Source organism: Aptenodytes patagonicus, chromosome 3 (assembly GCF_965638725.1).
Source record: "Aptenodytes patagonicus chromosome 3, bAptPat1.pri.cur, whole genome shotgun sequence".
NCBI classification, from domain to species: domain Eukaryota; kingdom Metazoa; phylum Chordata; class Aves; order Sphenisciformes; family Spheniscidae; genus Aptenodytes; species Aptenodytes patagonicus.
In genome coordinates, this window is record NC_134951.1 from 35,291,977 (window position 1) to 35,317,537 (window position 25,561).

At 45.1% G+C, this 25,561-nt stretch overlaps 1 protein-coding gene across 2 annotated transcripts in view; it reads left to right on the top strand.

The window, feature by feature from the left end:
- The first annotated feature begins 1,834 nt into the window (after positions 1-1,834).
- The window catches only part of SMAP1 (small ArfGAP 1), a 115,743-nt gene continuing 92,016 nt past the window's right edge, over positions 1,835-25,561 (top strand). Inside the window, exon 1 of one of the 2 annotated variants that reach the window (XM_076333024.1) lies at positions 1,835-2,072. In XM_076333024.1, coding sequence (XP_076189139.1) covers positions 1,955-2,072 — 118 coding nt within the window. In that variant the 5' untranslated portion in view covers positions 1,835-1,954. The remainder of the gene's footprint in view (positions 2,073-25,561) is intronic. The other variant, XM_076333023.1, reaches the window with a different exon arrangement.

A 25,561-nucleotide genomic window follows, 5' to 3' on the forward strand; every position in this document is an offset into this window, starting at 1 on the left:
ATGCTAAACCATCTCTTGGAATTATGCATCAATACCATGTCCTCATTTTGCAGCCTCATACCCAATAACTCACTGGCCAGGACACTCTCCCAGCCTATGGGCAGACTTTAACTCCTTACTTTATTTGAGAGAGATCTAAACACATTCTCCCATGTTAGGTTCTCCAATTAACTTGATGTGCAGTATTCTCAGTTCTTTCTGTTGTAACTCTTCCAAACTTAGGGGATAATTAGTTAACCATTGGATCTGAGAAAAAGAAAGATACAGAGCATGATTCAGTAATTTAATGGCTGAGAGAGAAAAGACCTGAATTTCCATCTGCCTCACTTAAGTATTTTATAGGCTATATATAGGCTTCAGCTCTTTCCAGAAGGGTTAGAGGGAAAAAAAATAAAGCAAGCTAAGAATGAGCTGACAAAAAAGGATGTTACTGATGAACAGGCTCAAGAGTACTCGGCAGAGGCAAAGGGACCTAAGACAAAATGGAGAAAGGTGAGACCGGAAAGAGACACAGTGTTTAAGGGGGGAAAGTGTAGAGGTGCACAGCCTTGGTCACAGAAATCCAGCCTGGGCTACGCCTTCTGCAGATACTTTGGGTCCAACTCACAGAGTAGCCCCGGGATGCAACGTTGCCCTCCTCAGAGCCTCACACCACCTCAGCAGGAGTGAGAAAGCACCACAGTCTCCCCATTGTAAGGTCTCTGCTGCCCATAATGCTTTTTTAGACAGAAACACGTACTCTTGGAGAAAGTTCAGAGGGCAAATTAATGCAACAGCAATGCCCAATCAAGAGGCTGTAACAGCTTTTCTTCTCCCAGGCACCAGCCTGGAGAGATGCCTGCCCCAAGGACACAGGACTACGTAATACCACCACCAGCAGCAGATCACCTGGCTGTGTGTTCTGGGGTTATTTACCACCTGTAGGTTGCCACCTGGAAAAGGAGAGACTACCAGATACCTCACAGTCTAATGGTAAAATAATTGCTTTAAACAGCTGAAGGCACAGATCCACCTTGCCACAGATGAAGCACTGAATGTAGGCCAACCACACCCAGGGCAGGTGCGCTACCACTGCCGGAAAGGGACGGGCGCCATGTTGTGGGGAGCCTTATGCAGACAGGGCTTCCCGCCCTGGCGGCGCAGCGGGGCAAGCCGAAGACGGGCGGGTTGCAGGCCGGCAGGACCCGAGGGCTGTAGCACCGGCCCTCACAGCGAGCCCCGTGGCTGCGAGAAGGGTCCCGACGCCCGAACCGCTGCGCGGCACAGGGACAGGAACAACGCGGCTGCCCGGAGAAGAAAGCCCCGCGCCTCCTGGGCCCCGTGCCCGGAGCTCGGCGCTGCCCTCGGCGCGCGGCCCCGCCGCCCGCCTCACAGACCAGCCCCGACCGGCAGCCGCGGGGCGAGGCGGGGCGGGGCGCGCCGTCTCTCAGGCCGCCCTCGAGGCCGCCCCGCCCCGCCCGCACAGGTGTGACGGCTCGAGCCGAGCCCCGCCCTCCAGGTAGCGCCCGGGGGGAGGGCGGGGCACCCTCTGGCGGATGGATACTACCTGTCCTCGCGGGGTGACCCTCACTCCGAGACACCCCTCTGTGCCCTTCCAAAGCCAAGTCAGAGCGGGGCGCTGGCGCCACTCTTTGGAACGCCCCACGAGGAAGGGCGACGTGTCGGCGCGGCATTAGGACCCGGCGGACTATTTTTCATCCCCGGCGAGGGGCTACCTTGGCCGGGGTGGGCGTGCGCGCGCGCGCGAGACAGCGAGCGAACGGACGGCGCGGGGAGGGAGGCGGATGCGTCTGCGGCCGTAAGTAGTTCCGGTTGAGGAAGTCGGCGCTCGCAGCAGCCGGTTCCCGCGGCTGCGCCAGGGCAGGAGCGCCGCGTCCCGAGCGGTGCCGAGCCCGCCCCGGCCCAGCTCTAGCCCAGCCGCCGCTCGTCCGCCCGCCGGGAGCCGCCCGCCGCCATGGCCACCCGCTCCTGCCGAGAGAAGGCGCAGAAGCAGAACGAGCAGCACCAGGCCATCCTCGCCAAGCTGCTGCGGGAGGAGGACAACAAGTACTGCGCGGACTGCGAGGCCAAGGGTACGGCGGGGCGGGCGGCCGTTGGGCGCGGGGGAGGTGGGCGGCCGGGCCGGCCCGGCTAAGGCGCTGCCGCCGGGCCCTGCCTGTGTTCTCCCGCGCCCGCCTCAGCGGGCTCCCCGCTTGGGGTGGGGGGCCGGCGGCGAGGCCCGGGGCGGGGCGCCGCCCCGCTCCACGTCCGCAGGGGCGGGGGGGCGCTGGTGGGGCCGCCCTGCTGGCGGCGGCGGCAACCGGCCCCCTCCCGAAACGGGGCCCGGAGGGGCGGCGGCAGGAATCTGCGCGGCTTGGGGAGAGCGATGATGAAAGCCAGATAACCTTTAGTTTTGTTGTCAACCGATTTCGGCTTCTCCACCCAGCTGAGCTGTAGCTACGTTATCCTAAAGTCAGGAACCCCCCAGCTGAGGCTTTATGCAACGGCTGGCCTAGCCCTTTCCTGAAGTTTCACTGCCGCGTCCTCTTCCTGCATTGCCAGGTATTGATCAGGAGTGGGCTGTGTCAGTGGGCCTTCAGGAAGTCACTGGCCAATGATAGGGGAAGACACCGGATGAATTGAATGTTGAGTGTCCAAAACAGTGCCCTTCAGTGTTGACTCAGTTATGTAAATGGCAGGCTCTTTGAGTCTGGATGTCTGTCTGGTTAAATCTGTCACAGATGCTTTGGTGATGAATGAAATTTTAAAGATTATATCACTGTCAAATCTTACCTCTCCTTAGTCAAATAGTTTTATTCTGTGCAAAATTAGATATATATTTGTATTCGTATTTACCTTGGGTTCTGTGGCTTTGAAATGGAAAAATGTAGCACATCCGTCTTTCATCTAGAGTTGCTTCATTACGTTGTTACCCTTAATAAGATGACTGCACAGTAAGTTATTGTTTTAAGTATAATACTTCCTGAATAACAACCAGGTGTTCCCAGTGTATGACTAGCTCCAGAGCTGCCTTGTTCAGTTCTTCTCTACCTCAGCTGGGGTTAAGTATGGTGAGCTAGTTTGAGCAACCAGTAATGGCACTATGTTTGTAATTTTCTTTTCCAATCCGCGCATGCTCCTTTTTTTGCCATGGATGTAAATCGTGCAGTGCCTTGCATGATGCTGTTGTTTGATACATCAGAAACACAGAAATAAGACTTTATTTTCCTAGTATATAGCCCTAAGAAGTATATAATGTGGATTACACCAACGATAATAGATCTTTATATTTTGCAGGTAACTCTTCTTAATCATTTTCTAGCACAGCTATTCTTGCCCCCAGACTTCTGGTTACTATGTAAAAGACTCATTGTAACCGGTGGCTTTCTGGAAAAATCATGCTTGTATGTTATGTGCATTATTGGCACTTGAGATTTCCATGCTGAATGCTGCTCTGAGTTGCTTTCTGATGGAATTCCATATGTGTGTTGTTCCATAGCGTAGGCCTCAGAGCTGGGTTGCTCAAGATCAGAGTCTGGAATTCTCCCAACTAATTTTTGTCCTGTCTTCCGAGTTCCATCTTTCTAACTATCACCTGGTCAAAGTATCATTTGTAAGTCTCTGTAGTCCTTGGTATCTTTTGCCACTTCAGTTCAGCAATGCTGACACTTTCAGCTTCCTCCTTCTTATATTTGTGTTATTGAGAATCTTTATCCACTGTTCTTTTCTTTGATACTTTCATACCTCTCTTCTGTCACAAGAACTTTCTTTCATAAGTTCAAGCTTGATGTATCTTGAATTTGGGTTTTTTTCTGTTCCGATTCTGGAGGACCTACCAATCTCTTGACCAGGCTGTCTTCTGCTAGTACCTGTAATTCAGTTTCCATCTCTCTAGTAAATTATTTTACTTAGCTACCTTACTAAAATCTGACTGCACTTCTGAAGGCTTCTCTGTTTTCTCTTTTGCTCAACCCCACTTCTCCCTTGCTGTCTCTCTGTATGACAGAGGCATGGTTTGCTTTCACCCAGTCCCTAGGAAAGCTGACATGAAAATACTGTGTGATGCAATGTGAGCTTACAATATTGAGGGAATTGTTGGGGTTTTTTGTTTAATTCTCTTTCTCCTGTCAAGTTTAATTTGCACTTGCCTCATCCTGTTCTGGCAATTCTTATTTTAAATCTTGTATCGTGTTAGCTTTGTAGTGCTTTCTGCCTTTGCCTGTACTTCTGTTGTTAAGTGTATGGTTTTCTTGTAGTTGGAGGGAAGAGTGTGGAATGATAAACTTATTTTAGTTTCAGCGGTTCTAGAGGCACTTGACTGAGATATGGTCATATATGGACACTCTGTGTAGATATCTTTCCTTAAGTTTAGGAAGGAGAGTTGTGCGAACAATGTTGACGGATGCCTCGGCTATACCCTGAAGTCTAGATTTCTGTATACTTACAGAAGACGTGGCTCAGAAGAAAAGCATGATCAGTTGTTTAGCTGAAAATCAAGCTTGCCATGAGCACATAATGCCACTGTTGAACTCTTCCTTGTTATATCAGTCTTTGTTGAAAGTTCTTGTTGACCAAAAGAAGAGGCAAAGTGAAGGATAGTTCTTTCAGTTGCAGCCAGCTGTTTTTTGCTAGTATGTTTCACACTTCATCGTGGTGACTGAGTGCTAATGACTTGCTGGTGTCTGGCAAAGTTGTAGTTTTGCTAGTCTTGGTATGCAGTGATGTCTGAGGCAGCAATTTTTAACATGACTATTAGCTAACCAGTGTCTGTGAGCTGTCTGCATGGCTTTCCCCAGACTGTGACAGTCTCTTTCACCTCTTGCATCACTAACAGCATCTCTTTCATCTCTGGACATGTTTGTCATTACAGTCTGGAGTTCCCTATTGCCAGTTCCACTGGAGATTCTCTTCATCCTGGGTTCTGCAGACATGAACATGAAACCATTCATGACAAAATATTTAGGACTTCTCTGGTGTCAGTCCTAGTTCAGAATGTATGTTTTTCCTTTTTGTTAAAGTAATTGATTCTTTTTTCTTTGAAATGCTGTCCCCTTCAGTTTCTGTTACTTTCCTTTTTTGTGTGAGCTCTGCTCCTTTGTCTGTCATCCTCCTTTCTGTTGTTCAGTAGGATCCTGAGTTCTGTTTTTTGTGTTCTTCCTGTTCACCTGATTGTTGTGTAACATTATTTTCGTGATTAACTCTGGTTGTGTTAGCTGAGTTGCAGTTGTATCTTGGGTCTTATTCTGGCAATACTTAAAACCATTGTTTTCAGTATGGTCTTTCAGATAGCTGACAATTCAGCATGGGCTCTTAACTGAAGCTAAGAGGCTGTCATCACAAATTCCTTCCTCTCACTGTAGATGTTATAGTCTCTCTTAAACCTTAGGTGTTACATTTACCCTAGGCTTCTGTTCAGATAGCCACATCCAAGGGATGTTGAAATCTTGCAGACTGTATATCTGTTTTAACTGCTGTTCTTTGAGGCTCTGGGAATTCTTAGGTAGCTAGACATCACTTAAAATCTTACAGATATCCTTTTGACCCTAAAAAATTTAATGTGGTCATATTGCATATTTATCACTCATTGCTTTGATTGTATCTACTGTAATGCCACTGTTGAACTATTCCTTCATATCATTAAGGCTTCTCTGCTGGCTTTTACTTCTCGCATCAAAAAGATGATCATCAGAACTTACTGCTGTCCTGCTGCTGATTCACCCCTGAATTACTGAATTGGTTCTCCTTGCTGTATATGACCACCATCTGCATTGCTTGTGAGGAAGTTTCAAGCATGCACCTTTCCTGTATTATCGCATGTTTGCTCTGTGTGAGAATTAAAAAAGCTACCTCTTGGTCTTCCTCAAAATAATCTCGCTGTCAGTAATAGTGGTCTTGTATCAATAAGAAACCCATCCTTTGGTTTCTGGCCTACTTTTTCAGGTACAAGGTATGCAGGTATATTAGACAGCTTTGTTCTGCGAGTCTTTTGGAAGGTGGAGAATACAGCTGAGGACACATCTGCCAGAGTAAGCATTAAGCAATAATTAGGATTGCTGACTCTGGCAACAGTTTCTGGAAGTGCTTTTTATTCTGTATTTGCCTTTTAACTGTTGAAATAGCTGCTATGAATCTGACTGTCACTGCTAAAATGTGTTGGAAACTATGGCTGTAGGGCCATACTGTAGTTGCCATATGTCACCTTCAAACTGTAGGTCTTACAGCTACCATAAAGGCTAGATGACACCTCTGTGGGGAAGAAGCCTAAAAATCAAAGGTTCTGGAACTCTTTGCAATCGCTGAGATTTTGGGAAGAGTGAGGAGGTTGGGATGACGTTTGACAAGGCAGTGCTTGTCTGTGTACTGACTGTTGTTTACATCCCTAGCTGAACAGCCATCTACATAAGGCAGTAGATGTCTTCCCAGTCTTATACTACTGGGAAGTAGTTATACTACTGTTTCTAATATTTGTAGGAAATAGTAAGGCATGTTGGCAATAACTTAAGTGATCCTGAATTTTTGAAAGAGATAAGCAACTGAAATTCCTTTGTGTTCCTTTTGTGTGTATTAACTAGGTAAAGCTAGCAGGAATTGGAAGGATCTAGGAGAAAGAAATAGCCATAGATCTGTTCACCTGTCTTGTGTGTAGACTATGCTGAAAGCTGTTGTAAAGCACGTGATTTTTTTTTTTTTCCCCCTTTCCCTGTAGAGGGAGACTAAATGCATTTTTATTGTTGTTCCAATGCTGATATTTGAACCTCTTAAGCAATAACACCTCTTGGGGATCTGTCAAATGGAGCCAAAATCAAAAACTGTTAACTTCAGTCAGCAACCCTTTGACTATAGGGGCTATAATTTGCTATTTCTATGTACTTAGTACCTAGTTATAACATGTTAGAAGTCTCCTAGGCTTGTGTTATTGCTTGGGAGCAAGGCTGGTATTATGTGGGCGCTGATATTAAACAATGCTGAATCAAGTACTTGGAAATTGAAGAGTGTGATGAAGCAAAAAGGAGATGCTTTTTCTTAGAAGGGGACAAGATATTCAGCGGTGTCAAAGGACTAGCCATCTAAGCAAGTAGGCCTGTAAAGTAAACTGAAGGCAATCAACCTTGGTCTAGTCCGACTGTCTCTGCAAATGTGGACCATAAGACTCTGATTACTGTTCCTAATGATGTTTGAACAAAAGAGGTATGTTGGAAATGAGTGTGAATGTTCTCTGACATACCTTTCTGTTTGTTATGCTTGCGTTTGGATGTTGGCCTTACTACAAATGGATTGACTACTGAAGTCTGCTTGTAAATTCATCTCTGTCAAGAAGGCAATTACCTGAGTTGTTAACCGCTTTAGAATTTTTTTTAACTGTAACAAAGTTAAAATAACGTAATTGGAAGCTTGCAGACCTTTGTATAGACAACTGCAGATGTCTTGGGCCTTCAGAAAAGGCGAATAAATTTCTGTATCAGAGGTGTTCTGTGGGGTTTTTTTTTAATGTTTACTTACTTCATGCCTGGTAGTGCTTGAAGCCTGGTTAAATGATGTCTTACCAGAATCCTAGTACAAAGGCTCATATTGACACTGTTGCTTGTTCAACCAGATTAAAATTGGTTTACTTTGATTATAATATTAATGAAGATACTTTTCAGTATTTATAGTTGTACTATACAATCCTTGGATATCTGTGTATGACTGAAGACTTGGTCTTTCCTGTCTGAAGAGTGGCAGGTACAGGCTCTTAGGAGTTGTGGGGAGAGACTGAACAGGAAAGATTGCAGTACTGAAATTTGTGTAGCCAGAACCAATTATTACAATTGTGGCTTCAAGTAAACCTAACTTAACTTCCCTAACAACTTATCAATCTCAAACACGAAGTCTCTTAGCAGTTGGGGAGAAAAAAAATCTAGTTTAAATTGAAATGGGCAAAGTAGCTATCAGAACAAATCTGGAATATTCCAGATATGTTTATAGCTGTTCAGACTCAGGTTTTTTTGTAGATTATTAAGTCTTGCATATGATCTCTTCTGTGCCTGGGAGACCAACTTAAATGTGTATGAACCTCACTTTTTGTGAAGCTGCTTTTGCTGTTTACTTGATTTGATGGCTGGTCTTCTCACTGTGTTAATCTTGCCTGTATACTTTAATAAATAGCGTACTTCTTCCTCAGGAATTAACCTAAAGCAAATGGATAACTCTTATAGCCCACTGCCTTCAGCCTGTGCAAGGCTTCAGCTTTTGCCTCTGACTGTCAGTGTAAGAATGCTTTGGGTCAGCTTATCAACAGTATTAGCTTGCTCTAGGACAAGGCACTGGCTGCTGTACCTCCTCAGGTGAAGACCTTCCATGCCCTCCTCCTAAGGTGGAGAAACTGCTGAAGTAGGACACCAGGGGAAATGGAACACAGTTGGGTTATGTTGGAGGTCAGTTCCACACATTAGCTCGAGTGCAACTTCTAGCCCTATACTGAAGTTCAAACACAGAGTAGTAAGCAATCAGTAGCTGATTACTGCTGTATGGATATCTTGTACCAGTGAATATAGTTGCAAATACCAGACGTGACTTCAGGTTACATGGATCAAGAAATCGCTAGTACTTCTCTGTGTGATTCTGTTGCAAGGTTGGTATTGCTGCTGTGAGATCAGGTTGGTAAAGATCATATGAGCATAACAGACTAGAATAGGAATTGACAGATATAACAACTGGAGGCTTGTAGCTGTTCAGTGAGGCTTTGCAATATCCTTCCTCAAGGAAGGATAATCCTTTGATATCAAAGCAAATCGCTTTGATTCGGGGTGGGTCTTGCTTAAGCTTAGCAACTGGAATGATATATCTTGACCTCTAATAATAGTAAGGAACTGTATCACTAGAAATCCTAGTGATCATCTGGTACTTACATTGTTATTTTTCTGTCCTCTTTGTGAAAAGTAGCTCCTTCAAAGACCTTAAGGGACCAGAAACTTCTTTCAGTCTCTCCTAACACCATATCGCCAGGATTTTTTTCCTGATTCCCTGCTACTAAATAAAACTACCCCAATGCTCTGTTTTTGTTCTCTGCCCTTTTACCTGTTGCTGACATTGGTTGCATGAGACTGAAACTTTGTTAGGAGTTAGTTGCTGTTGCAGCCCTGAGAGCTGCAGTTAATTGTCTCACCTGAGAAAAGAGCTCTTCGGAAGACACCTCTTGCTGGGAGGAGTGTGGCAGCTTTAGCTAAAACTTGTAAGTGGGCGGGGTGTTGCAGTATTGGGTGACTCTAGTGGTGTTTTTTCTGCCTGTTAGGGAGGGATTTGTTTCCATCTCCTGACTCTTACAGTGCAGAAAAATATTCTGAAATAAGTCACAGGAAATCTGTTTAGGTTGTAATAAAACAGGGTTGTTTGCAAATACAGGTTCCTGCTGTTGAAATTGCGTGCACAGCCTGAAGGCTTTTTACCAAAGCCCTTAAAATGGTATTTGTTGGTGTAATGTCCATTCTTCAGGACTTAACTGAACTTGATTGGATAAGACCCAAAGTGTCATGATGTAGCTTTGATGTTAGCATTGCTTTGACACGGAGCTGGGCTAGGTGACCTCTGGAGGTCCCTTTCCACCTAAATTTTTCTGTGACCACTAGTAAAAATATTTGTGGGACTTGGCGCTTTTTTATTATGTTGTAACTTTCTAGGTTCTCTACGATGGATTCTACAGCTGCAGAAATCCTTATGTCCTTAGTTTGCTGCCCTGTGTTCAGAAGTATAAGCCGTGGCCATCTAAGCTGTTTCCTTTGTGTGGACCATAAAGGTGGGACAGTTCCTGAAGAGTGATTATTAGTATTGATGAGACCATGGTTTTGCCTTTTGAAGTGCAAGACACCTTTTGAAGTGCAAGTTCTTTTGGTCCGGGGCTACTGGTGTGTGTTTCCTAATGGTACCTAAGCTGTGGGTCTGCCACTCCTTAGTGACATGAAAAAGATGCTACTGTGGGATGCTGTTGATACCAGCTGTTGATCTTTGCTTTGTTCCTAAATCTCCTTTTGTGGAACTGAAACTGACACTGTCTTGTGAATCTCCCCTCTTTGGTCTGAATGCTGTAAAGAGCAACTGTGCTGCAGCCTTAAGAAGTCCTTGTCAGCAATACAGAGGAAGCAATTAGATATATGTTTGTGACAAGTAGACTTTTGGGGAGGTACCTTTTCTTGGAGGGGTGGCTCCCTCTTTAATCCATGCTTCCTATAGGATTTAAGAAAGAGTCAATTATCAGCCATTACTCAGGGGGTAGTCAGCAGTTAATTTAGCTCAGGTGTCACATTGTCCTAGACTGGCTCACTAAGGTTCATTTGAGCATGATTCAGCTTTACATTACAAACTTAGATGCTTTGTACTGTGCTCTTGTGGCCACAGCTAAATTCCCCAAGACTTAAAGACTTTAACTTGTGAACAGGTAAAGTTGTTCAGTGATAACTTATTCTCATGTTGAGGTTCTTGAAGAGTAACACTGTTGAGCCCATGACTAGTTGAATCCATCTTCACTGTACTGTCAACAGCAATTGTTTTCAGATATTATGGAACAGTAAAAATGAGTTAAGACTGAGCTATGATTTTGTTGGCATCACAGAGGGGTATAGTTTGCACAACTGGAGGACTGCAATGGATAGATACAGGTGCTTTAGGAAGGACAGGCTGGGATGGTGATAAGGGGGAGCTGCCATTTTCTGTGAGAGCAATGAGGCTGCATGCGGCTCTGCCTAGAGATAGCTAATGAGCCAGCTGAGAGTTTATGGGTCAGGATTAGAGGGCAGACCATCATGGGTGATGTTGTGGATGTCTGCTTCAGACCACCTGATTAGGAAAGAAGTAGTAATGAGGCCTTCTTCAGACAACTCAAGCCTAACATTCACAGGCCTTGGTGCTCATGGGGGACTTGAACCACCCTGATATTTGCTGGAGGGACAGCACAGCAGGGAACAAGTAATCTAGGAGGCTTCTGGCATGCATTGACCACTTCTTAACACAAGTGGTTAAGGACAAATGAAGATGCTCAGTTGGACCTGTTACAAACAAGGAAGGACAGGTTGGGAATGTAATGGTTAGGAGTAGTCTTGGCTGCAGTGATCATGAGATGAAAGAGTTCAGGATCTGAAGAGGAGAGAACAAAGCAAAGAGTAGGATCACAACCATGATTTTCAGGAGAGAAGACTTTGTTCTGTTGAGGGATCTGCTTGGAAGAATCATTTGGGAGATGGTTCTGCAGAATAGAGAGGTCTAGGAGAGCTCGTTGACTATGTCTTGAAGCTCTAGTGTAGCACATCCCAATGAGTAGGAAATTGCACATAGGCAGCAGGGGTCCTGCTTAAATGAACAAGGAGCTCCTGACAAAACTCAGACATAAAAAGGAAGCGTATAAGAGGTAGAAGCAGACACAGGTGACCTGGGGGGAGCATGGAGACACTGTCCAAGCATGCAAGGATGTGTTTAGGTAGGAAAGCCAATGTCCATGTGGAGTTGAATCTGACAAAGGATATGTGAATGGCAACAAGAAGGGCTTTTACAGATAACTGGCAGCAAAAATAAGACTGGAGAAGATGTGGGCCTGTTGCTGAATGGGGCAGGGACCTGGTCATAAGGGATGTGGAAAAGGCTGAGACATTCCATGCCTTCTTCACCTTGGTCTTTACTAGTAAGACTTGCCTTCAGGAATTCCAGGCAAGAAAAGCTTACTCGCAGTAGTAGAGGAGGATCAGGTTTGGGAGTGCTTACAGAAACTGGATGTGCACAAGTCTGTGGGCTCTAATGGGGTGCACCCATGAGTGCAGACAGAGCTGGCCAATGTCATTTTGAGGCCACTCACAATAACTGTAAGGTCATGGTGACTAAGGGAGGGTCTTGAGGACTGGAAGAAAGCAAATGTCATTCTTATCTCTGAAAAGGGCAAGAAGGAACACCTAGGGAACCACAGGCCAGTCAGCTTTGCCTCAGTCCCTGGGAAGGTGACAGAGCAAATAATCCTGAAAACATATGAAGAAAAAAATGATGGGGAATAGTCAGTGTGGATTAATGAAGTGGGTATTGTGCCTGACCAACCTGATAGCCTTCTACAATGACCAAGCCAGATGACTGGCTTGGTGGATGAGGAGAACAATGGATATTTTTTGCCTTGACTTTAGCAAGGCTTTTGAAACTGTCATGTAAATTCCTCATTGATAACCTGATGAAGTGCAGTCTGGATAAAGAGACAGTGAGGTGGATTGAAAATGGCTGAAATGCCAGGCTCAGAGTTGTGATCGGCAGCTTAAAGTTGAGCTGGAGGCCAGTCACTATTGGCTGTTATGGATTTATGCATGCCAGCTACCATAACAGGGTCTGACCCTAGGATTCCACTGATTAATGTAAGGTCCGAGTGAAGGTTTCCAATTCCTCTTCTATTAGTTCTCAGATTACAGCTTGAGCTGGGTGCTCCGGAGAGGGACCCCTATCCCAGATCATGCCTCTCAATTATACCTGTACCACCCAGCACTTGATCCCCAAGTCCAATCACTTAATTCTGGTTGGTGGTCTCTTGATTTCTTACTGGTTTTCACTGTTGCTGGGCTGGCTGCCTTCTGAAGTTACCTCATTGTCTTGGAATTCTTTCCTTGGTCCTTATCTTCTTCATTCCACTCGCATCTGCGGGATTCAGCTAGTTCTGTGTTAGCAGCATTAGTTTTATCAAAAAGTTTACTCTTGTTCAGCTCTTGCGTCCTAAGGCTTCAAGTACTTTAGCTACTAGTGCTAAGCTACTAATGCTAAACGAGAGAATTTTCAGAGAGAAAAATACAGTTATTCAAACTTACTCTGACATTGGCATACCTCAGGGGTTGATACTGAGGCCAACACTGTTTAACATCTTCATTAATGACCTGCGTGATAGGACAGACTGCACCCTCAGCAAGATTGAGGAATACAAAACTGGGTGGAGTGGTTGATAAACCAGATGAATGTGCTGCTACTCAGAGCAGAAAAATTGTCAGGCTGAAGAAATGGGCCAACAGGAACTATGTGAAGTTCAACAAAGGGAAATGCAAAGCCCTGCCCCTAGGGTGGGTGTGCTGGGGATGCAGAAGAGATGCTGGGGGTCCTGTGGATCACAAATTGGTCATAAGCTGGTAATGCAACCTTGACACAAAGAAGGCAAAGAACATCTTGGACTGAATTTCAGGAAGAGCATTGTCAGTGGCTGGAGGGAAGTGATCCTTCATTCCTCAGCACTGCTGAGACAGCATCTGTAGTGCTACGTTCAGTTCTGGGCTTCATGTTACAAGAGAAACACAGACTGGAGCAAGTCCAGCAAAGGGGCACTAAGATGAAGAGATTAGTGTGTCTGACATACAAGGAGAGGCTGAGAGAGCTGGGATTGTTTAGCCTGGAGGAGAGAAGGCTACTGGGGAGATCTTACGAATGTGTATAAATACCTGGTGACAGAAAGCAAAGATGACGGAGGCAGGCTTGTCTGTGGTATCCAGTGGTGGGATCAAGAGGCAATGAACGCAAATTGAAACACAGGAAATTCCACTGAAACATAAGAATAAACTTTTTTTTTTACTCTAGAAGAGGTTGAATACTGGAGCAGGTTACCCAGAGAGGCTGTAGAGTCTCCATCCCTGGAGATGTTCAAAACCTGACTGGGAACAGTCCGAAGCAACCTGCTGTAGTTTGCTCTGCTCTGAGCAGGGGGGATTGGTCTAGATGATCTCCAGGGGTCCCTTCCAATCTCGGCTACTTCAGATGCAATTCAGCTGTTGCATCACTTATAAGCTGGTATAGAGTCCCACTGCAGATACCATGTAAGTCTCCCCCACCTTGCCCTAGTGCAAGCATCTGCCTACATAGATTAAAAGTAGATTATTTGTTGAGGTCCTTTATGAGAAAGGGAAGTGACTGAACAGCAGTAAATTCAGACTGTAGTAGAGTCTTGACTTTTCTTGAAATAGCTGATACAGAAATCTTGCTGTGGTTTGTGCATCCAGAGGTAAAAAGGACCAAATCTAGCCATTTGAAGCAAGTAGGAATTGAGGGCCTACGTAGAAAGGTTACTGATATCTTTTATTTGACTGAAATGCTGTTTAAATCTAGCTAGGAGAATACCTTAATGACTTAAACTGCCTCCTAGAGCTTGTAGGAAGTTGCTTAGAACTGGAGTCTCTTGTGTCAGAAATCTCCCTGGATCTTAAAACTGCTGGTTGAAACTCTGTATTACAACTAAAAATTATGTCCCCTGAAAGACTGGGGCAAACCAAACTACTACAGATTCCAGTTATCTTCCAATTCTGGCCTCTTACCTGATTAATGTCTGCTGAGAGCTTGAACAATATTACTCTCTCTACATTTTTCTCTTGATGGCTTCACAAAAAGCCACTCACACAACTGCTTTTTTTTTTTTGTGATAACTTGGCAAACTTAGATTTGGATGGATACCTATTTCATATTCATCGTTGTTTACAGTACACTCTGATTACGTGGTATAATGCTAGCCTTTATTTATCCTCCACTCTCTTGTCTTGATCACTTGTTGCTTTCTAGTAGGTGATAAATGTGTATGTCTGAGGAGTCCTGTACTGTCAAGGAGTTCTTGCTTGGTGTTATGATACTTAAACTAATCAAAAGAACTTGAGTTTCTGCTTTGTTCCAGCTTATCCAAAATACTTATGAGTAGATCTGTGTTCCTCTGACCAGAGAAGTAGGATGCTTTTGTGTTCTGGGGTAACCATCTGAAGAGGATGAAGAACTTGAAGGTTCAGAGAACATCCTAGTGCTGCAAGTCTGTGGTAGATGTGGATATAGAGAGCATTAATTCTGTAGCTCACAGAGATGGTGACAAGTTTTATGGGGGAAACAGAAACTGCACAGGTCAACTTGCTGCCGAACTCAGTAAACCTAGACCATCAGCTGCCCTGTCTCTTCAGGAAAGATATTTATGTCCAGTTGACCATGGAGGAAAAAAGAGGTAGAGATTGTAGCTCAGTCCCTGTCGGAGCAGAGCTGTGGACAGCCATGTGTGATACTTAGAGGAAATGTTGCCAAGCAACTAACTTTGCAGCTGTGATTTGGTAAAAGAGCAGTTCTGTTTCTCAAAGCTATGCCTGGCTCTGATTTTGTGTAAGAAAATGGATATATTGACGAGGAGTGGGGAACTGTTCCTCTTGCATGGATGAGAAAAGGAATGTGATATTCCATGTTTGGCTATCGATTGCCATGCTCTTCCTGTGTACTACCTCCTTTTTAAGGAGGAGGGAACAAGAATCTGTAATTGCAGTTTTACTGAAGTGCTTGAATGAAAATGGATAAAGCTTCATAGTGCAGGACTTCATTAGTAGGATTAAAGGCAATAGCAGTCCTATAGGAATTTCTGCCAAAGAAGATGGAAGTGGTTCATTGTGTGTAACCTACTATTCTTGAATGCAGCTGAACTTGCAGGTGGATTCAAAACATGGCAGTGAGTGGCAACCGGGACTAAGTGATCACTTTAAGCTCCTTGTAGTGTGTGCTCAAGTCATTTGGGTTTAAATTTGTCACTCAGAACAATTTCAAGAAACAACCAGTGTATCAAAAAGTAATGATGCTTTTAAGTATAGGGACTGATTTTTCCCGTTAGGGTATGTACCTGTGGGATGTTTGTTCAGTTGCCTGTTACCTGTAGATGATGGCAAAACCATCCCTTTCTTCAAACACAACAAATGCCATACTTGATGTTCACCCTTTACATCTTCAGCAGAAATGTGCTTGTGCATTTGAGCTCCCCTCCTAAGCAGTGGTTAAACCGAAGAGACATGCCAATAACACATTGAGTGTAGGCTTTTTAGTCTTTGTTCTCATTGCCAAGTGATACCTAGGTGGGTTATTCTCAACTTTAAATGTACTGAACTGCTGTATTGGGTCAGGCTGGGATGGAGCTAACTTTAACTTTCTGCATAGCAGCCCTCATAGTGCTGTGCTTTGTATTTCTAGCTAGAATGGTGTTGATAACACAGCAGTGTTTTGGCTGTTGCTGAGCAGTGCTAGCACAGCATCAAGGCTGTCTCTCCAACCTCTGCCCAAAGGCCACTTAGGCTGGGGGTGGGCAAGAGGTTGGGAGGGGACATAGCCAGAACAGCTAACCCAAGCTGACCAAAAGGATATTCCATACCATATGATGTGCTCAGCAATAAAAGCTAAGAGAAAGGGGGGTGGGGTGAGGCATTGGTTGTTAAGGTGTTTGTCTTCTGCTGCAACCACTATGGGTACTGAGGCCCTACTTCCTAGGAAGTGGACATTGCCTGCTGATATGAAGTAGAGAATAAATCTTTGTCGCCTTGTGCTTCTGCACATGGTCTTTGCTTTTCTTTATTAAACTGCCTTTATCTTGATCCATGAGTTTTTTTTATCTTATTTTCTCCCCCTTGGTGGGTGGTGGTGGCCAGCCAGGGTTAACCCACCACAACTGCTGAGAGTTTCTTGTGTGTTCCATGTAAAAAGTAACTATCATTCCCCTTAATAAAGATTGTGAAGTCTTGCTTCACTTTTTTGGGTGTTCTGCAGCCCATAGCAAGCAGCCTCTGAAAGAAGTGATGCTAAATGCTCCTTCACTCTTGTCTTGTTCACTGCAGTGTTCGTGGAGTTCCTGTTTAAAAAGGTTACTTCAAAAATATGTTTATACAGCAAAAAGATTGTCAAGTGTTTGGTCTTAAATGAGACTTTAAAAAAATACAACAGATACAAGATAACACACTAGAGGATCCTGCAAAGTTTTGGCAGTACATTTTGAGAATTGATACTTCTCAAGCAACCTTAATTCCACTCTGAACGCTTACTCACAGTTCTGTATTCCAGACTAAATGCAGCTGAGTACTTTGGTATTGTATTCAGTTTCTCTTCCTGGCTTCTGAAGAAAATGATATTTTGAGGAAAAATATTTTACAGCCACAACTTCTTTTCTTATGACTACAGAAGGTAGCAATCTGGAAAAATAACTTTCAAAAAAATGGAGAGCAAGGGGTTTTTTGTGTAACACAAGTAAATTTGTTTAGGAAAGGAAAATTCCTTTCCCAGTCAGATGTAGCTGATATAATGATGTACCATGTCTGAGTGTTGTTGATTGTCTGTCATGCTGGAATGCTGAACTGTGTTAATTTGAATTATATTTAATTTAGTATCATCTCAGAGGAGACTGCCATAGTTTTCGGAAGCAAGAAGATGCCTTTAGAAAAACACAAAGCACATTTCAGCCTTGTGTGGCATGATGCCTTCTGATTGGATATAAAGAAGTTATTTTCTTTTTTTAAACAATGAAGTGGTCAAATACTGCACCAAGTTTTCCTCAGAGAGGTGGTGGAACATACCTTAGAGGTGTTCAAGACAACTGAACAAAGCCCTGAGCAGCCTAGTCTAATTAGATCTGATTGGAGTGTCAAGTTAGTCTAAATGACCTTTGGATGTTCATTCACACCTAGATTATAGTTTTTATTCACTGACTGAGGAAATACAGCAGCTGTATCTTTTAAAGAGCAGGTGTTAAACATCTCACAGAGCATGTGTATCTTGTGTTTTGTGGATTGGCCCAAACCCAGCTATGAGGATGGGTATTGAAGCACTCCAAGGTCTGAGCCGTTTGCTGAGACTTTGGGGGAGTACAGTATTGGGGTGTAGCTAGGCTAGCATGCAAGTCTTGGGGATTTGTGGGAAGGATTTGTGTCCATGCCACTGGAGTTTAAAGTGGGGGAAAGGCTTGATTCCATCTGTCCTCTTCAGCCTGTTCTTTCCCGTGGTCTTTTGTTAAGTTAATACCCTGAGGTCCACAGAAAGTGCTGCTCTGAAGATTAATAATATTACAGTAAAACTCAAGTATCATCCAAGAATGGAGTTGCATTCGCATGGTAGGCCGTTCCTGTGACTGAGAACTGCACTATATTAATGTTTGGGAGTAGGCAGATAGGTAAGAAGGTTGAATAGTGTAGCATAAAAATCTACTTAGTCTGGTCTATTTAACCTGCAGAGGAAGTGAGGGAAGACCGTATGTAGAGGAGGAAAGTAGGTAAATAAGTCTCCGCAGTGAACGTGGATGTTGTGGGTTAATCCCAGTAAGCAGCTAAGCCCCACACAGCTGCTTGCTTTGTCCCTCCCCCCGCCCGTGGGATGGGGGAGAGAATCGGAAGGGTAAGAGTGAGAAAACTTGTGGGTTGAGATAAAGACAGTTTAATAGGTAAAGCAAAAGCTGTGTGCACAAGCAAAGCACAACAAGGAATTCATTCACTAGTTCCCATCAGCAGGCTGATCTCCAGGAAAGCAGGGCTCCATCATGTGTAACAGTTACTTGGGAAGACAAATGCCATCACTCCGAACGTCCCCCCTTCCTCCTTCTTCCTCCAGCTTTTATTGCTGAGCATGATGTCACACGGTATGGAATATCCCTTTGGTCAGTTGGGGTCAGCTGTCCTGGCTGTGTCCCCTCCCAGCCTCTTACCCACCCCCAGCCTACTTGCTGGTGGGGTGGTCTTAGAAGCAGAAAAGGCCTTGATGCTGTGCAAGCATTGCTCAGCAATAGCTAAAGCATTGGTGTGTTGTCAACACTGTTTTGGTGTCAGATCCAAAACACAGTGCCATATGGGCTGCTATGAAGAAAATGAACTCCGTTCCAGCGCAAACCAGTATAGCAGAGAAGATTGTTACAAGAAACTCACTGGCCAGTCTTTACAGATGGTTTCAGTGTATTTCTACAGTCCAGAGCCTGAAAATTGGCACTCCGCCTCTTGCTACAGACTCGGATCTCTGGTTTCTCTCTGCATCTTTTTCAAACATAGGTTCATGTGGGAGAGGTCGTGGAGGTGCATTTACCTGCTTTGTAATACAGAATGTACAAGGGAGAGCATCTCCAGAGTCACTGAGGGCTGCACAGAGGTGGTATAGTTTGGGGAGTGTTTACTTAAGAGTCTCTTCAGTTGTATTTGAGTAAAAATGGTAAAGGGAAGCTGATTAATGCAATTACTAGATAATTTCTCTTTGGTAGAGAAAGGTAACCTTTCATTCTTATGGCAAACAAGCTGTGTTATAAACCCATCTTGCAAACAAATCTTATTTCTGAGGTTTTCGTCATCGTTAAAGGAAGAACTTCAATTGCTGGCTGAAGATTTTTTCACAGCAGATGCTTATATAACCTTTATCCTGTGCCTGGCTATCTAGGGGGCTCTTGCTACATCCCAACAGAGTAGCATAGATTTACACTTTTTTTTTCGTATCAGTGATGCTTTTACTTGATGCTTAGCTATCAACTTATGAAAACGTTTCGAAGAGGTCACTGTTCCCCAATTTTCCTTTTATTTCTGCATATAAAAGGAATATAAATTGTACACTTAAAACAGTAAGCCTTGTAGCAGTTCCTTGCTCACAAGGGAAAAATTGCAGTCCAGACCAGCTCCAGAAGCTTCCTACTAATACTGTAATATGCTACGTAACCTTGTCTTTTTTAGAACGTGCCAAATGCTGCTAACAGGAAAAGACAGCTTGCACACCTTATTCTTGCAGCTTGAACTCTGACACAAGCAGTCTTTCTCTTTACGAGTGAGCAGGCAGGATAAAATTAGAGCACTACTCCTTAGCCAAGTTGAAATTTGATTTCTGAAGTTGTTAGCTTATTGAATGTGCCAGGGTTGGCACCTCTGACATTTCTGATTCTTAGGGCAGTGACTTTACTTTCCAAAGGGTGTGCTGTAGTGGGTTAGTGCCCCACAAGGCTGGTAGGAGTGCTGTGGCAATGTCCCATGTACTCTGCATATGCTCTCTGTCTACATATACATGTGCTCTGGGTAACCAAGCATAGGCATGATGTGTTGGCATCCAGCCAAGGATGAGGAGCTGCTCTCTTGACAGTTCAATAGCCGGTTATGATCCTGCTTGCCTGGGCAGCGGTGGTGTGAAATGCTTCCAAGTCAGGAATACAGACTTTGGAAAATTGTTTTAAAGGAAGTTTCAGTACAAAACACTGAGTTACACTGATATTTGCATTAAAAATAAGTGTTTTAATAAGGAAGGTGTTCTATTTAAATCATGTCATCTTAGAAATAAGATGAATAGGAAGCCTTGGTGACGTTTTGGGGAACAAATCCCCAAAAGCCATTCCTGATCTCCTTTTTCTCTTAATATTACTTTACATGAAGAGTGATCATCTATGTATGTATGTATATAACTTCACAGTGAACTCGTAATACTGTATTTTATTTGTTTAACAGCAGCATTTACATCATATCGTCGTCATCATTTAATGTTTGGTAAAATGATTTTTTTCTTTTGGAAAAACAGACTTATCTTCTCACAGTCTTATTGAGCCAAAACTCAGATTTTTTTAGTAACTGCCTGGTTGTTAATAAGGCTGAAAAATTTCACTTCTTTCACTTTGTCACCTTACAAGATTTCTTGTCTAATAGCCATTTAGCACAAGCAAAAGGCTGTTGTCCTTGTTTCAGCAGGGATAGAGTTAATTTCCTTCCTAGTAGCTGGTACAGTGCTGTGCTTTGGATTTAGGATGAGAACAATGTTGGTAACACACCGATGTTTTAGTTGTTGCTAGGTAATGCTTACACTAGCCAAGGACTTTTCAGCTTCCCATGCTCTACTGACTGAGAAGGCTGGAGGTGCACAAGAAGCTGGGAGGGGGCACAGCCAAACTGGCCAAAGGGACATTCCATACCATGTGACGTCATGCTCAGTACATAAACTGGGGGAAAGCTGGCCGGGGGGGCCACTGCTCGGGGACTGGCTGGGCATCGGTCGGCGGGTGGTGAGCAATTGTACTGTGCATCACTTGCTTTGTGTATTATTATTATTATTATTATTATTATTATTATTATTATTATTATCATTTTATTTCAATTATTAAACTGTTTTTGTCTCAACCCACGAGTTTTTCTCACTTGTGCTCTTCCAATTCTCTCCCCCATCCCACCGGGGGTGGTGGGAGTGAGCGAGCGGCTGCATGGTGCTTAGTTGCCGACTGAGGTTAAACCATGACAGTCCTTTTTGGTGCGCAACGTGGGGCACGAAGGGTTTGAGATAATAACAGATTAACCGGAGTGTATTAAGGAACTTATATCTGTTAACAGTTGTGGGTCACAATGTTGGTTGCTCTGTTCTCGATATTGATTTGTATAATCTGCATCGTGCTCCTTTTTTTGCTGTACATGTTAAAGATTGGTGTTGGGTTTTGCAGTTTGCTGTGGTCTGCAGTGATTAGTGATGTCTCGCTTGTGAGGTTTGTTTTTAGAACATTGACCTTGACGTTAGTGTGGTATGTAAGTTTTGCAATGAAGCCGTTACTGTACCACGGATACCATTTCGTGGAGACAACTAGCAATTACAGTGACTTTTCTGAGAGTTTTTTTACGGAGGAAATACAGAATGGCAGTGTCACTACCTTCTTCTATGATGTTTCCTCCTTCATTACAGTAACTTTTCAGTATTTTGAACATCCTTGGGTAGTTAAGATACTTCTATTGGTACTTCTTGGGAATACTGTTTCGGTTTTGTCTAAAGTTGGTAAGCAATTTAAGAATATCATCCAGAGATCTGCCCCAAGGCTGGATAGTTATGAGTGGCAGGGTGTGTGGGACAAGATGGGCAAGTACCTAGGCCAATGGGCACCCCCAGTGTTTTGGAACTTCACCCCTGCGCAAGTGCAGAATCCTGAAAAGTTAGTAGAATATTTGGAAAAAGTATGCTGTCACCCTGGCAACTCCAGAGAGATGCAGATCATTGCAGTGTGCTGGGGCCTGGCCCATGCCTACCGAGCCCTGTTCAACACCATTCAGTACCCTTAAAGGGAAGAGAAGGTCTCTGGATCTGATGATAAAATGACACGCACTGCGGCCACTCAGACCCCGGCGACAGGCCCAGTGGCCACTCAGACCCTGGCGACAGGACCTACAGCTGAACCAAAGAACCAGCCTGTGCCGGTATCAGTCGCCCCTGTACACAAGAAGAAATTTTGGAAGCGGAAGTCGGCTCGTTTAGTAAGGGAGGAAGAAGCTTCTTCTAAAAGGGGGCTGGAGGAAGAAGCGTATGAGACAGACGACCCTGGAGAAGGGCCATCACGAGAACAGCAGGAGGAGAGCCAGCCGCTGATTGGGAAGGAAGAAGAGGAAGAACTCAAACGAGGCAGTGACCACCCAATCTCTATCCCTGAGTGAGCTGCGAGATATACGAAAATATTTCAGCCGCCGTCCAGCTGAGCACGTTGTCACCTGACTGCTCCGATGCTGGGATAATGGAGCCAGTAGCCTGGAATTAGAGGGTAGGGAAGCCAAGCAGCTGGGATCCCTTTCTAGGGAAGGGGGCATTGACAAAGCAATTGGAAAAGGGACACGTATCCTCAGCCTTTGGAGGCGACTCCTGTCAAGCGTGAAGGAAAGGTATCCCTTAAGGAAGATGTCATATGTCGCCCAAGCAAGTGGACCACCATGGAGAAGGATATCCAGTTTCTGAGAGAATTAGCTGTGCTGGAGGTGATTTATGATGACCTGAACAATAAACAACTATCCAAAGATCCAGACGAAGTCAAGTGCACACGACCCATGTGGCGGAAGTTTATAAGGAGCTCACCATCGTCATACGCCAATTCATTGGCAGTGATGACCTGGAAAGATGGAGAGGAACAAACGGTGGATGAATTGGCTAGTCAACTCCGGCAATATGAGGAAAGTCTCTCTTCCTCCCTCGTCTTGGCGGTGGAGAAACTGTCCCAGGAGATCCAGCAACTCAGAGAGAGGATAGGTCCTACTCCTCACCTGTACGGACCAGTATCTTGGCTATTAGGAGTCGGCGTTCTTTTGCTCAAGAGAGAGGATATAAAGGGTACACGCCACGGGGCACCCTATGATTTTATCTGCGTGACCACGGAGAGGACATGAGGATAGTGGGATGGGAAACCTACTGCAGCCCTAGAGGCACGGGTACGTGAATTGCAAGGGAAAACAATCACAGAAAGAGGTTCTTCCAAGAAAATTGCTGCTCCAGTTTCCAGCGGGCAGTTCCCCAGAGAGAGTAGAAGGGCTGATCTTGCTCCTGATCTTAATGAAGAAACTTCTGACTCATGTACAAGAAATGAGAAATGAGTACTGTGATGAGGATTAGAGGGGCCCTGCCTCCAGCCAGGGGGAGGAAAGGGACAACCGGGTTTACTGGACTGTGTGGATTCGATGGCCTGGCACATCAGACCCACAGGAGTATAAGGCTCTAGTAGACACCGGTGCACAGTGTACCCTAATGCCATCAAGCTATATAGGGGCAGAACCCATCTGTATTTCTGGGGTGACGGGGGGATCCCAACAGCTAACTGTATTGGAAGACAAAGTAAGTCTAACTGGGAATGAGTGGCAGAAGCACCCCATTGTGACTGGCCCAGAGGCTCCGTGCATCCTTGGCATAGACTACCTCAGGAGAGGGTATTTCAAGGACCCAAAAGGGTACAGGTGGGGTTTTGGTATAGCTGCCTTGGAGACAGAGGAAATTAAACAGCTGTCCACCTTGCCTGGTGTCTCAGAGGACCCCTCTGTTGTGGGGTTGCTGAAGGTCGAAGACCAACAAGTGCCAATCGCTACCACCACAGTGCACTGGCAGCAATATCACACCAACTGAGACTCCTTGATTCCCATCCATGAGCTGATTCGTTGACTGGAGAGCCAAGGAGTGATCAGCAAGACTCGCTCACCCTTTAACAGTCCCATATGGCCAGTGTGGAAGTCTAATGGAGAGTAGAGACTAACAGGAGACTATCGTGGCCTAAATGAAGTCACGCCACCGCTGAGTGCTGCTGTGCCAGACATGCTAGAACTTCAGTACGAACTGGAATCAAAGGCAGCCAAGTGGTATGCCACAGTTGATATTGCTAATGCGTTTTTCTCAATCCCTTTGGCAGCGGAGTGCAGGCCACAGTTTGCTTTCACTTGGAGGGGCGTCCAGTACACCTGGAACCGACTGCCCCAGGGGTGGAAACACAGCCCCACCATTTGCCATGGACTGATCCAGACTGCACTGGAGCAGGGTGAGGCTCTGGAACACCTGCAATACATTGATGACATCATCGTGTGGGGCAACACAGCAGGAGAAGTTTTTGAGAAAGGGAAGGAAATAGTCCAAATCCTTCTGAAGGCCGGTTTTGCCATAAAACAAAGTAAGGTCAAGGGACCTGCACAGGGGATCCAGTTTTTAGGAATAAAATGGCAAGATGCATGTCGTCAGATCCCCATGGATGTGATCAACAAAATAACAGCCATGTCTCCACCAACTAGCAAAAAGGAAACACAAGCTTTCTTAGGCGTCGTGGGTTTTTGGAGAATGCATATTCCAAATTACAGTCTGATTGTAAACCCTCTCCATCAAGTGACCTGGAAGAAGAACGATTTCAAATGGGGCCCTGAGCAGCAGCAAGCCTTTGAACAAATTAAAGAGGAGATAGTTCATGCAGTAGCCCTGGGGCCAGTCCGGGCAGGGCAAGATGTAAAAAATGTGCTCTACACCGCAGCCGGGGAGAATGGCCCTACCTGGAGCCTCTGGCAGAAAGCACCAGGGGAGACTCGAGGTCGACCCCTAGGGTTTTGGAGTCAGGGATACAGAGGATCCGAGGCCCGCTATACTCCAACCGAAAAAGAGATATTGGCAGCATATGAAGGGGTTTGAGCTGCTTCGGAAGTGATCGGCACTGAAGCACAGCTCCTCCTGGCACCCCGACTGCCGGTGCTGGGCTGGATGTTCAGAGGGAGGGTCCCCTGTACACATCATGCAACTGATGCTACATGGAGTAAGTGGGTCGCACTGATCACACAACGGGCTCGAATAGGAAACCCCAGTTGCCCAGGAATCCTGGAAGTGATCATGGACTGGCCAGAGGGCAAAGATTTTGGAATATTGCCAGAGGAGGAGATAATGCGTGCTGAGGAGGCCCCAATGTATAATGAACTACCAGAAAATGAGAAGCAATATGCCCTGTTCACTGATGGGTCCTGTCACATTGTGGGAAAGCATCGGAGGTGGAAGGCTGCTGTATGGAGTCCTATGTGACAAGTTGTAGAAACTGCTGAAGGAGAAGGTGAATCGAGCCAATTTGCAGAAGTAAAGGCCATCCAGCTGGCTTTAGACATTGCTGACCGAGAACAGTGGCCAGTGCTCTGTCTCTGTACTGACTCATGGATGGTGGCAAATGCCCTGTGGGGGTGGTTGCAGCAATGGAAGCAGAGCGACTGGCAGCGCAGAGGCAATCCCATCTGGGCTGCCGCACTGTGGCAAGATATTGCTGCCTGGGTGGAGAACCTGGTTGTAAAGGTCCGTCACATAGATGCTCACGTACCCAAGAGTCGGGCCACTGAAGAACATCAGGATAACCAGCAGGTGGATCAGGCTGCTAAGATTGAAGTGGCTCAGGTGGATCTGGACTGGCAACATAAGGGTGACTTATTTACAGCTCGGTGGGCCCATGACACCTCAGGCCATCAAGGAAGAGATGCAACATATAGGTGGGCTTGTGATTGAGGGGTGGACTTGACCATGGACTCCATTGCACAGGGTATCCATGAATGTGAAAGATGCGCTGCGATCAAGCAAGCCAAGCGGTTAAAGC